Genomic DNA, 14527 nt, shown 5'->3' with positions numbered 1-14527 from the left:
CCTCTCTAGTGACTCTTGCTTGGAAGTTCCACATCTTGGGTATTGCTATCCCATACGTCACTAGCTCATGGACTCTTGCTAATTATATGAAAGAAAACATAATTTATGTAAGAACTTACCTGATAAATTAATTTCTTTCATATTGGCAAGAGTCCATGAGGCCCACCCCCTTTTTTATGGTGGTTATGATTTTTTTGTATAAAGCACAATTATTTCCAAATTTCTTTGTTGATGCTTTTTATTCCTTTCTTTATCACCCCACTTCTTGGCTATTCGTTAAATTGAATTGTGGGTGTGGTGAGGGGTGTATTTATAGGCATTTTGAGGTTTGGGAAAGTTTGCACCTCCTGGTAGGATTGTATATCCCATACGTCACTAGCTCATGTACTCTTGCCAATATGAAAGAAATTAATTTATCAGTTAAGTTCTTACATAAATTATGTTTTTCATTTAGTACATTTTTATTAACACACATAGAATCCTAAATATTGGTGTTTTTAGAAAGTGAACTGATGCTAAATGCGATACAATAGCTTATGTTTGAAACACATAGACAGTTGTAATGATGCTGTTTACCATTTATAGTATAGACGATTATACAACTTTATCAAAGTCTTTGCAACATGTGTCAGTTGTATCCCTTCACTACTATTTTGCACATTTATTATGTTTAAACTATCAGACTAAAGTATCTTTACTTTCATACAGGTGTTGAGATTCCATGATCCGTTACTCTTGGAAATTACGCTTCTTTACCACTGGGAGGAAGCCAAAGATTCCCAGACACCAAGAGCTCTATAAAACACCTCCCACCTTACACATACTCCAGTCTTTACACTGCAGACTTCTGAAGGCTGACCCTGCTACATCCCTTTCCCAAAATGGCTTTAACCTATAAGATCTGCAAACCAATGTTCTTTACAATAACAATGACAGTGAATAGCCTTGTCAGCTGCAGATTAAAACCCATATTGGCTCCTCCAAAAGTGGCAAGTGGTGGGTGGAGTTTGGCTATTGTAAGACAATTACAGCAAACAAAATGTTTAGGATTTGCTTATATGCTATTTTTTGGCAAGGCAACATACATATATTTTAATTATGAGATGTTTACTGTCCCTTTAACTGCTCTAAAATGCTAAACAGATTTTACTAGATTTACCAGTAAAAGCTTTAACCTAGATGTTAGAGTATTACAGAAGAAGAATTTGACATATATATATATATATATATATATATATATATATATATATATATATATATATATATATATATACAACGTCCACAGAATGCAGGCACTCACTGGTCTTAGTAAAATATAACAATTTATTTAGAAATCATTAAAAAGACATAACGTTTCGGCACCAATATGTGCCTTTGTCAAATGTCAGCATGTAACCAAATGAATATGCAGCACACTTAAAATCAATATGACACACATTTAAAAACATACCCCTTTTAAAGATGTGAGCAAACTAATTACCGCCATGCCTCCACTCGCGTCTTCCCATCCATGGCAATGACGTCACGTACGCACGCTGCGTGCCTAGCGTGATGACGCATGGCACGGCGTTGCCATAGCGACGTCGGATAGCCACACGCGTCAGAGTAGGGAGTGACTTAATCACGCATACAGATTACTATCAGGGACGTCTGTGTGTACTTGTTGCTAATAGCAACCAAAACAATCCACAATATGTATAGCGTGTTTAATATTTTGACATAGCGGTTTATAGACAAAACATTAATAATGTTAAAAACGTATTATTAAATGGCATATTAGAACATAGTTTGTTAGATGATAGATCCAAATGTGTAATTTCTATATGCGGAAAAACTGTCAAGCTCAGAAAGAGAAGGAGGCCAATCTAAGGGCCATCCTTAAAGAATGGGCACGAAATGCCAGACTAGACAGTAAAGGCAAGAGCATAAGAGAAACATAACACCTTGTCAATGCAATACATACATATTACAGATGAAGATATGCGAAAACTATCACTATTAACTGTATCATTATTAAATTTGTAACCCCTGGTGCAGGTCATTAGTAGATGTATTAAGCAACATAATTATCTAAATACATTGTAGCATCATGCCACCCTGGGGTACAGATAGAAACTTTTCAGTGAATAGTGAGCTACCATTTAGATAAGTCCAGGGCAATAACTCTTCAGTGTGGTATTAATAGAATGGACTAAAGTCCAGTGAGGTGTTGAGGCCTTTAGGGACCAATGTGTCCAACCTGTGGATCCATCTGCTTTCAAGTTGGAGCAGTCTATTAGCCCTATCACCCCCTCTTGGCATGGGGGGGACGTGGTCAATTAACATGGACCTAATGCTTGACACGGAGTGTTTCAATGGAGTTCTGTAAAAGGTGGTGTTCAATATTAAATAAATGCTCTTATGACTTGATCCTTTTAGTGATCGAGGAAGTCACCAGATTAGGGGCAAAAATCAAGGCGGAATTGGACACCATAAAAGAGCAGAGCATCCACATTCTGACCAATGACACTAGCCAAGAGTGGGTCACCAAACTCGATGGTCTTGTAAATAAGTATCGTACTGATTTGATTAATTTCAAAAATAAGAAACTCAATAATGTTGAGAATGATTATAGAGAAAGGAGGGTATATAGATGGCTATATGGTAAAGAGGATGGTACATATAGACGGCGTAGAAATCTTAGATCTAGAAATACACTAAGTATTGTAGACAGCAGTGGGGGTGATTCTTCTGGTACTGAGGTCAGTACTAGTAATGATCACACCCCTGCACAAATCAATCAATCTGAACATTTTTTAGGGGTGAGTACTCGCTCTACTGCGAAACCCCCACCAATGCCCCAAGACAAAAGACGGCAAAAAAATGTAAAACCAGGCAGGGGGGGGCACAAATCAAAATCTAAAACAGATTCGCAAGAAATAGATGTCATATTCAATCTTTGTAGTAGACCACTCAGTAATGCTGAACGGTCTCTGCTTAATCATGGATTGTCGTTTATTCCTACCCCGAAATCAGATAAATTTGAACAACTAGTTGATATTCACAGATTTCAGCGCCAACTTAAGCTAAAGGATCATTTCAGAGAACAGACCCCACAGAGTGAAGGTTTTAAGAAAAAAATCTACGTTTGAGCCTCCTAACACACACACATCAATTAGGAGCTATACGAGGGTACTGACTAGTAATTTGACAGAAAACACTCCCACACGTTTATATTCTAATCTAACGCTTGCTGAGCAAAAGGCTCTTACTGAATTAGGTAATGACACCTCAATCATCATCCGCCCTGCGGATAAGGGGGGTCTATAGTTATCCTTGATTACACTGATTACCGACAGGAGGCTCTTAGACAACTGGCCGATGTGAATACTTATGTCAAATGAAAAAGTAACCCTACATCTACCTACAAGTCTATCATCGATTCCTTCCTCCAAAATGGCCTTATGGCTGGCCATTTGAGTGAAAAGGAATATGCATTTCTTACCACTGACTATCCGGTTGTGCCTGCACTATACCTTCTTCCAAAGGTCCACAAGACCTTGGTGAACCCACCGGGCAGGCCTATTGTATCTGCCCGGGGATCTGTACTTACCAATATAGCCATCTACATAGACTCACATCTTCAGAGTGTGGTTAAGAATACATATGCTTATTTGCAGGACTCACTGAGTCTTTTGAAAATCCTGAAAGATTACTCTGATCTTCAACAGGATGATATCCTGGTCACCATGGATGTTGACAGCCTCTACACAGTGATTCCCCATGCGGATGGGGTGGAGGCTGTCAGGTCCATGGTGACAGGTAATGTTAATTACCTTGGACCATCCATTGAATTCCTTTGCGCACTGTTATCATTTTGTCTGGATAAAAATTACTTTAAGTTTGAGGAAAGTTATTATTTACAAATCTCAGGGACTGCCATGGGTTCAAACGTGGCACCCACTTACGCTAATATCTTTATGGCATGGTATGAGCATGCACTCATGAAGCCCTTTGAGAACCCCAAGGTGAAATATTATACACGCTATATTGATGACGTGTTCCTCATCTGGAGGGGTAGTGAATCATCTTTGCGTGAGTGGGTGACACGTTTGAACCTCATGGAGTCTCCTATACGTTTTAAGCTTGAATATGATTTAAGTTGTGTACATTTTCTTGATTTGAATGTGTTCAAGGTGGATGAATCAGGCAAATTGCGGTTTGGTACATCCTTGTACACTAAACCCACGGACCGCAACTCTTTATTAGATGCTAGAAGCTTCCACCCTGCACACCAAAAACAAGGTGTCATCACTTCCCAGCTCACCAGAGTCCTGAGAAACAATAGTGAGCTATCACTACGTACCACTCAGTTGGAGGAGATGGGCAAGAAATTGAGTAACAGAGGGTATGCCAGGGCTGAAATTATTAAAACACAAGAGAGGCTATGTATGGATGGCCCCAAAGAACAGAGCAAATCTAAACACGAACAGCTCAACCTGGTTACCACCTATAAACCTGGTAATGAAAAGTTGACAGGAGCAGTGCGTAAACACTGGCCGGTCGTGGAGACTGATCCAAAGCTACCTTTTCGGAACATGCCACCTCCGAGATTGGTCTATCGCAGAGCCAAAAACCTCAGGGACCATTTAGTAAAATCGGATCCTATTAAACACTATCATAAGGAATTATGGCTTAAAACCTCTAAAATGGGGTGTTTTCCCTGTGGCAATTGCACTACATGTAATAGCATGACTCGGGGTAATTCGTTCCAGCACCCACATTCAAACAAGAGGTACAAGATAAACCATCGTCTGAGTTGCATGAGTAACTATGTAATATACATACTGATTTGCCCTTGTTCCAGTGTATATGTGGGTAAGACGATTACCCCCTTCTGTGATAGGATGGCAAACCATCGGTGTGCAATTCGTGCTGCATTGAAGTCTGGCAAATCAGATCAGCCAGTGGCACGCCACTGTGTGGCATTGAAACACTCCGTGTCAAGCATTAGGTCCATGTTAATTGACCACGTCCCCCCCATGCCAAGAGGGGGTGATAGGGCTAATAGACTGCTCCAACTTGAAAGCAGATGGATCCACAGGTTGGACACATTGGTCCCTAAAGGCCTCAACACCTCACTGGACTTTAGTCCATTCTATTAATACCACACTGAAGAGTTATTGCCCTGGACTTATCTAAATGGTAGCTCACTATTCACTGAAAAGTTTCTATCTGTACCCCAGGGTGGCATGATGCTACAATGTATTTAGATAATTATGTTGCTTAATACATCTACTAATGACCTGCACCAGGGGTTACAAATTTAATAATGATACAGTTAATAGTGATAGTTTTCGCTTATCTTCATCTGTAATATGTATGTATTGCATTGACAAGGTGTTATGTTTCTCTTATGCTCTTGCCTTTACTGTCTAGTCTGGCATTTCGTGCCCATTCTTTAAGGATGGCCCTTAGATTGGCCTCCTTCTCTTTCTGAGCTTGACAGTTTTTCCGCATATAGAAATTACACATTTGGATCTATCATCTAACAAACTATGTTCTAATATGCCATTTAATAATACGTTTTTAACATTATTAATGTTTTGTCTATAAACCGCTATGTCAAAATATTAAACACGCTATACATATTGTGGATTGTTTTGGTTGCTTTTAGCAACAAGTACACACAGACGTCCCTGATAGTAATCTGTATGCGTGATTAAGTCACTCCCTACTCTGACGCGTGTGGCTATCCGACGTCGCTATGGCAACGCCGTGCCATGCGTCATCACGCTAGGCACGCAGCGTGCGTACGTGACGTCATTGCCATGGATGGGAAGACGCGAGTGGAGGCATGGCGGTAATTAGTTTGCTCACATCTTTAAAAGGGGTATGTTTTTAAATGTGTGTCATATTGATTTTAAGTGTGCTGCATATTCGTTTGGTTACATGCTGACATTTGACAAAGGCACATATTGGTGCCGAAACGTTATGTCTTTTTAATGATTTCTAAATAAATTGTTATATTTTACTAAGACCAGTGAGTGCCTGCATTCTGTGGACGTTGTGGATTATTTACAGCAGAGCACCGTGGCACTTTACAAGTGGTGAGATTTTGCTTTCCCCTCAAGGAACTGTATATATATATATATATATATATATATATATATATATATATATATATATATATATATATATATATATATATATATATATATACACACACACTGTATGTATGTGTGTGTGTATATATATATATATATATATATATATATACACTGTGTGTATGTATATATATATATATATATATATATATATATACACATGCATACACATATACATTAATTTCTTAGAGATAATAGAAAAGCCTTATGCATTTCAGATAAGTCTTGTTCACAGACTTAACTTTTCCATACATCAATACGCATTTATCTTTAGCAGGATTATACAAAAGAAGGTCCTTTCAAGGCTTAATGTTTTGCTAACAATAAATGCACAAAACCATTGTAGCATAAAATAAACCATTCTACTATTTTATTTTAGTATATGTGCTGTTAAGAATAATTTCATTTTGATTTCATCTTATGCATACCCAGGTTTCTAATTAAAGCGAGATTACACTAAATGGCTCATATGTATGAAAGAGCAGCAGTAAAAAATGTAAAGCTGTTAAGATTTAAAGTCCTATGAACTTTCACCATCATGAAAGAAAGGAGTTTATCAAATAAGTATACATATTGTATACTATGTGCTATCTGGTGCAGCAACTTAAATGGTGCTTGACTTCTGTCTGGCTCCTAAATATTCTTATTAGCTCATAAATTCTAAACAGATTAGCCAACTAATCTCAATTAAGGTAGAATATAATTGTGGTCATAGATGAAACATGTTTGAAGGCGAAATTGATGTAAAAATCTGGTCTTGATCTTTTTTAATGCAGTGTTAACTGTTTACAGTGTATTGAATTATTAATGATTTCTGTTTTTTTTATTATAGGAGTGGGATGTTTTTACAGGGGTGATAATTGGAGACGTATTCAAGAAATCTGTAAGTAAACACTCATATTTTTAGATCTTTAGTGTTTCAGTACCCAGAACTTGCAATGGAATCAATAGTCTGTGTCCCAGTAGCCTAAGGACAGGGGGGGGAAGTACTTAAAAAAAAAAAAAAAAAAAAAAAAAAGAATAGCCTGATTTTAAAGGAACATCAAACTCACTATGTCATTATATTCATGTTAAAGGGACAGTCTACACCATAATTTGTATTGTTTTCAAAGATAGATAATCTCTTTATTACCCATTCACCAGTTTTGCATAACCAACACAGTTATATTAATACACTTTTTTTTACCTCTGTGATTACCTTGTAGCTAAGCATCTTCTGACAGCCCCCTGATCAGATGACTTTTTATTTATTATCTATTGACTTGCATTCATTTAAGCCAATTAGTGCTGTGTTGTGCTGACTAACTCAACGGGTGTGAGCACAATGTTATCAATATGTCCCACATGACCCAGCAGTCTCCTGTTGTGAAAAGCAAATAAAGTATATTAATATAACAATGTTGGTTGTGCAAAGCTGAGGAATAGGTAGTAAAGGCGTTATCTATCTTTTTAAGCAGTAATAATTTTATTGTTCACTGTCCCTTTAAGTATTTCAGCAATTAAATATTGCACTGTAAATTATCTTCATAGAAAATAAATATTTCTTTCATGTAAGTGGCAAGAGTCCATGAGCTAGTGACAAATGGGATATATATTCTTACCAGGAGGGGGCAAACTTTCCCAAACCTCAGATTTCTTCTGTGATAGGCGCTTCTAAGCATTCTGAAGCCCAATTCTTCTCTGTCAGGTTTTTTTTTTCCCTGCTTTGTTTGCCATGTGCTGCTGGCAGCCATTTTACTCACCTCTCTTGCTGACTCTGGTGCATACTGTGTTATGCTGCTCATTTCCTGCACTTCCTTTTATGGCCAGACTGGTGTACATCATCAGTGTGAGACAGGATGCAGTCTCAAAATTGTGATGTCATCACTTATTATTTAAAGGACCTCTGTTCAGTATACTTTGCCCTTGCGTTGTCTCAGACCTTTTTGTGAGAGCTCCTGTGTATTACCTGGCTGTCTGATGTCCCTCCTGGTTCCTGATCTCTGGCTTGTTCCTCACTCTGCTGTTCTCCTTGTTCCTGATTTCGGCTTGTCTGACTACTCGCTTTGGCTCCTGACTTGGCTTATCTGACTATTCGCTTTGGCTCCTGACTCGGCTCGTCTGACTACCAGCTCTGGTTTTGATTCCTGGCTTGTTATTTGTTTTGTGGACTTTTTATTATTTTTTGCTATTAATAAAGGTGCGATTATATTTGCACTTCTCGTCTCAGTCTGATTCCTGGCACCCTGACACTCTCAGAGTACAGTATTTGTCAGAGGGATGTAAATCAACAGTCTTTTGGACTTTCCGCCTGCTTGCTACGCATATCACATGGTTGACTAGTGATTGATACCTAGTGGGTCACAGATCATCTTAACCTATTGGCACAGCTCAGTGAGGACTGAAACTATTTCCATTGGCGGCTTTGGCGGCACATTGGCTCATGACTGCACGTGTAGTCTCCTCGATTGGCTCGTGACTGCATGTGTATTCAGTGAGTGGGATAGCAGTATGTTTGCAGCATGGGCAGTAGTCAGTGCAACTCTCAGAGCTCTGAGGGCAGCAGCTTAAATGCTGAGCTGAAGTCAGTGTTTTTTTTTGCAGCTAGCTCCCAGTAGAGCATTGCTTAAAAATGCTTGATGATGAAATGCGAGTGTCTTTATCTAATATTCCACCAAATATTCAGAAACTGTGTTCATCCCATCAATCTCATACATCCCATTAAAATAGTAAGTTGCTATTGGTGATACTAAACTTTTTTTTAATTCTTGCACATACATACTGTTACTTGTATATAAATGCATTATTTTATAATTTATGTATGTGTCCGCATCTCGTAAAACAAGTTAGTTTAACCTCTTGTTTGCTAGTATAACTGAGTTACTGTGTCACGAAATTATGTAGGTTTAAAAAGTGTGTCACTAACATGAAAAGAAAGCTATGCTCTAAAGGAACAGGATTTGGGGTTCTATTCAAATCTATTCATTGTCCCAAAGAAAGAGAATTCTTTCAGACCAGTTCTGGATCTGAAACTTCTAAATCATTTTGTAAGAGTCCCAACTTTCAAGATGGTGACTATAAGGACTACTCTGCCTTTTGTTCAGCAAGGGCATTTTATGTCCACAATAGACATATGCTTATCTTCATATTCCAATTCATCCAGACCATTATCAGTTTCTGAGATTCTCTTTTCTAGACAAGCATTACCAGTTTGTTGCTCTTCCATTTGGCCTAGCAACAGCTCCAAGAATCTTTTTGAAGGTTCTCGGTGCCCTTCTATCTGTATACAGAGAGCAGGGTATTGCAGTGTTTCCTTATTTGGACGATATCTTGGTACTAACTTAGTCTTTTCATTTAGCAGAATCTCACACAAAACAACTAGTGTCATTTCTTCAAAGGCATGGTTGGAGGATCAATTTACAAAAGAGTTTCTTGATTCTTCAGACAAAAGTCACCTTTTTAGGTTTCTAGATAGATTCAGTGTCCATGACATTGTCTTTAACAGACAAGAGACTAATGAAATTGGTATTAGCTTGTCTAAACCTTCAGTCTCGATCATTCCCTTCAGTGGCTATGTGCTTGGAGGTTTTAGGTCTTATGACTGCAGCATCAGCAAGTGATCCCCTTTGCTCGTTTTCATATGAGACCTCTGCAGCTTTGCATGCTGAATCAATGGTGCAGGGATTATACTCGGATATCACAACAGATATACTTAAATCCCAACATGCAATACTCTCTGTCATGGTGGTTGGACCATCATTGGATTGTTCAAGGGGCCTCTTTTGTACGTCCTGCCTGGACTGTGATCTCAACAGACTCAAGTCTTACAGGTTGGGGAGCTGTCTGGGGGTCTCTGACTGCACAAGGGGTTTGGAAACCTCAAGAGGCGAGGTTACCAATCAATATTTTAGAACTCTGTGCTATCTTCAGAGCTCTTAAGGCTTGGCCTCTGTTAAAGAGAGAACATTTCATTCGTTTTCAGACAGACAATATTACAATAGTGGCATATGTCAATCATCAGGGAGGGACTCACAGCTCTTTAGCAATGAAAGAAGTATCTCAGATATTTTCTTGGGTGGAGTCCAACTCTTGTCTATTTTCTGTGATTCATATTCCAGGAATAGACAATTGGGAAGCAGATTATCTCAGTCCGGGGGACTGGTCTTTCCATCCAGATGTGTTTCTTCAGATTGTACAAATGTCGGGTCTTCCAGAAATAGATTTGATGGCCTCTCATTTGAACAAGAAACTTCCCAGATATCTTGCCAGATCCAAGGATCCTCAGGCAGAGAAGGTGGATGCTTTAGCAGTTCCTTGGTTTTACCAACCTGCTTACATTTTTCTGCCTCTAGTTCTTCTTCCAAGAATGATCTCCAAGATCATTATGGAACAATCTCATGTGTTTCTGATAGCACCAGCATGGCCTCACAGGTTCTGGTATGCGGATCTTGTCCGGATGTCCAGTTGCCAGCCTTGGCCACTTCCTTTAAGGCCAGACCTTCTGTCTCAAGGGCCGTTTTTACATCAGGATCTCAAATCTCTAAATTTGAAGGTATGGAAATTGAAGGCTTAGTTCTTAGTCATAGAGGTTTCTCTGACTCAGTGATTAACACTATGTTACAGGCTCGTAAATCTGTTTCAAGAAAGATTTATTATCTGGTTTGGAAAACCAATATTTCATGGTGCTCCTCTCATATTTTTTCTTGGCATTCTTTTAGAATTCCTCGGATTTTACAGTTTCTTCAGGATGGTTTGGATAAGGGTTTGTCTGCAAATACTTTGAAAGGACAAATCTCTGCTCTTTCTGCTTTATTTCATATAAAGATTGCTTAACTTCCTGATATTCACTGTTTTGTTCAGGCTTTGGTTCGCATCAAACCTGTTAAGTCTATTTCTCCGCCTTGGAGTCTTAATTTGGTTTTAAAGATTTTGCAGGCTCCTCATTTTGAGCCTATGCATTCTTTGGATATTAAACTACCTTCTTTGAAAGTGTTATTTCTTTTGGCTATCTCTTCTGCTAGAAGAGTTTGTGAGTTGACGGCTCTCTCTTGTGAGTCTCCTTATCTGATATTCCATCAAGATAAAGCAGTTTTACGGACTTTGTTTAAATTTTTACATAAGGTTTTGAATTCTAACATTAATAGGTAAAATGTTGTTCCTTCTTTGTGTCCTAATCCTAAGACGATCTATACATTCTTTGTATGTGGTAAGAGCTTTGAAATACTATGTTGAGGCTACCAAGGATTTTAGAAAGACTTCTAGTTTATTCGTTATCCTCTGCCATTTCTTTGGCATCCTGGTTAAAACTTTTGATTCACAAGGCTTATTTGGAGGCAGGGCAGTCTCCACATCAAAGAATTACAGCTCATTCTACGAGATCAGTTGCCACTTCTTGGGCTTTTAAGAAATGAGCTTTAGTTGATCAGATTTGCAAAGCAGTAACTTTGTCGTCTTTGCATACATTTACTAAATTTTGCTGTATTTGCTTCCTCAGAAGCAGTCTTTGGTAGAAAAGTATTTCAGGCAGTTGTCTCAGTTTGATTCATTTGCCTATAACTTAAGTTTTTTTAAAATTCAAGAAAACTTAATTGTTATTTGGATTTAATTCTTTCAGTGGAAATGTTTTTATTTTTATCCCTCCCTCTTGCCACTTACATGAAAGAAAAGATAATTTATGTAAGAACTTACCTGATAAATTAATTTCTTTCATAGTGGCAAGAGTCCATGAGACCCACCCTATTTTTTGGTGGTTATGATTTTTTTATATAAAAGCACATTATTTTTCCAGTTCCTCTATTTGTATGCTTTTTTACTCCTTTTTTTACACCTCACTACTTGGCTATATGTTAAAATTGAGGTATGTGTGTGGTGGGAGGTGTATTTATAGGTATTTTGAGGTTTGGGAATATTTGCCCCCTACTGGTAGGAATGTATATCCCATACGTCACTAGCTCGTGGACTGTTGCCACTATGAAAGAAATGAATTTATCAGCTAAGTTCTTACATAAATTATGTTTTTAAATAATTTTACATTTTAATACCACTTTGATCTTATTTGCTGTGGCCAGTTAGAGATACACAAAAATTAGCTTCTACACTGTTCATGCGCTCGGTGTGTAGAATATTGTGAAGTTCAATATAGCACATGGCCTGAATTCCCTATTTTACAGAAAATAGAAAAAATAGATGCAGAAAAATCTTTTTATTAGGTTATATGGGATAAGATCCAAACAGCTACAACATTTTGGAGTAACACCCCTTAGTCATGTGTCATCAACTGACTAAGGGTTGTTACACCAAAACGTTGTGGCTGTCTGGATCTTATCCCATGTAAACTAATAAAATGATTTCTTTCATGTAATTGGCAAGAGTCCATGAGCTAGTGACGTATGGGATATACAATCCTACCAGGAGAGGCAAAGTTTCCCAAACCTTGAAATGCCTATAAATACACCCCTCACCACACCCACAATTCAGTTTTACAAACTTTACCTCCTATGGAGGTGGTGAAGTAAGTTTGTGCTAAGATTTCTACGTTGATATGTGCTTCTCAGCATTTTTGAAGCCCGATTCCTCTCAGAGTACAGTGAATGTCAGAGGGATGTGAAGGGAGTATCACCGATTGAATGCAATGGTTTTCCTCACGGGGATCTATTTCATAGGTTCTCTGTTATTGGTCGTAGAGATTCATCTCATTCCTCCCTTTTCAGATCGACGATATACTCTCATATTCCATTACCTCTACTGATAACTGTTTCAGTACTGGTTTGGCTATCTGCTATATGTGGATGGGTGTCTTTTGGTAAGTATGTTTTCATTACTTAAGACACTCTCAGCTATGATTTGGCACTTTATGTATTTATATAAAGTTCTAAATATATGTATTGTACTTATATTTGCCATGATTCAGGTTTTCAGTATATTTCCTTTTGCAGACTGTCATATTCATATCTGGGTAATGTTTTTTTTATGAAAATGTATTTCTTACCTGGGATATAGTCTCTTTTTCAAATTGACTGTCTTTTAAAATTTGCGGGCAGAATTAGGCTCGCGTGGGCGCAAAATGGCAGAGTTTATTGCGTAATTTTTGGTGCGAGATTTTTTTGCGCAAAGTTACGTTCGTTGATGCAAATTCGTAATTTCCGGCGTCCTTCACAAGGTTGCGTCATCTATGACGCGAGTGTGTCATTTTCGGATGTTTTTGGCGCCAAAAAATATTTTTCTGTTTGTTGTGCTTCATACTTGCCGCCAAATATTTTAATTATTTAAGACCCTATTCCTATTTGCCTCTTGCCTTTTCTCCAACATAGGTGTGTCCGGTCCACGGCGTCATCCTTACTTGTGGGATATTCTCTTCCCCAACAGGAAATGGCAAAGAGCCCAGCAAAGCTGGTCACATGATCCCTCCTAGGCTCCGCCTACCCCAGTCATTCTCTTTGCCGTTGTACAGGCAACATCTCCACGGAGATGGCTTAGAGTTTTTTAGTGTTTAACTGTAGTTTTTATTATTCAATCAAGAGTTTGTTATTTTGAAATAGTGCTGGTATGTACTATTTACTCAGAAACAGAAAAGAGATGAAGATTTCTGTTTGTATGAGGAAAATGATTTTAGCAACCGTCACTAAAATCCATGGCTGTTCCACACAGGACTGTTGAGAGCAATTAACTTCAGTTGGGGGAACAGTGAGCAGTCTCTTGCTGCTTGAGGTATGACACATTCTAACAAGACGATGTAATGCTGGAAGCTGTCATTTTCCCTCTGGGATCCGGTAAGCCATGTTTATTACGATTGTAAATAAGGGCTTCAAAAAGGGCTTATTAAGACTGTAGACTTTTTTTGGGCTAAATCGATTGATTATTAACACATATTTAGCCTTGAGGAATCATTTTATCTGGGTATTTTGATATAATAATATCGGCAGGCACTGTTTTAGACACCTTATTCTTTAGGGGCTTTCCCAAAGCATAGGCAGAGCCTCATTTTCGCGCCGGTGTTGCGCACTTGTTTTTGAGAGGCATGGCATGCAGTCGCATGTGAGAGGAGCTCTGATACTTAGAAAAGACTTTCTGAAGGCGTCATTTGGTATCGTATTCCCCTTGGGGCTTGGTTGGGTCTCAGCAAAGCAGATACCAGGGACTGTAAAGGGGTTAAAGTTCAAAACGGCTCCGGTTCCGTTATTTTAAGGGTTAAAGCTTCCAAATTTGGTGTGCAATACTTTTAAGGCTTTAAGACACTGTGGTGAAAATTTGGTGAATTTTGAACAATTCCTTCATGTTTTTTCGCATTTGCAGTAAAAAAGTGTGTTCAGTTTAAAATTTAAAGTGACAGTAACGGTTTTATTTTAAAACGTTTTTTGTACTTTGTTATCAAGTTTATGCCTGTTTAACATGTCTGAACTACC

The 14527-nt window shown here is 38.2% G+C and overlaps 1 protein-coding gene across 1 annotated transcript in view; it reads left to right on the top strand.

Annotated features, from left to right (window-relative positions):
• The window catches only part of DYNC2H1 (dynein cytoplasmic 2 heavy chain 1), a 1178830-nt gene that overhangs the window by 771375 nt on the left and 392928 nt on the right, over nucleotides 1–14527 (top strand). Inside the window, exon 70 of the mRNA XM_053705582.1 lies at nucleotides 6979–7029. Coding sequence (XP_053561557.1) covers nucleotides 6979–7029 — 51 coding nt within the window. The remainder of the gene's footprint in view (nucleotides 1–6978; nucleotides 7030–14527) is intronic.

This window comes from Bombina bombina, chromosome 3 (genome assembly GCF_027579735.1).
Source record: "Bombina bombina isolate aBomBom1 chromosome 3, aBomBom1.pri, whole genome shotgun sequence".
In the NCBI taxonomy this organism is placed as follows: Eukaryota; Metazoa; Chordata; class Amphibia; order Anura; family Bombinatoridae; genus Bombina; species Bombina bombina.
This window is presented reverse-complemented; position numbering and strand designations above follow the sequence as displayed.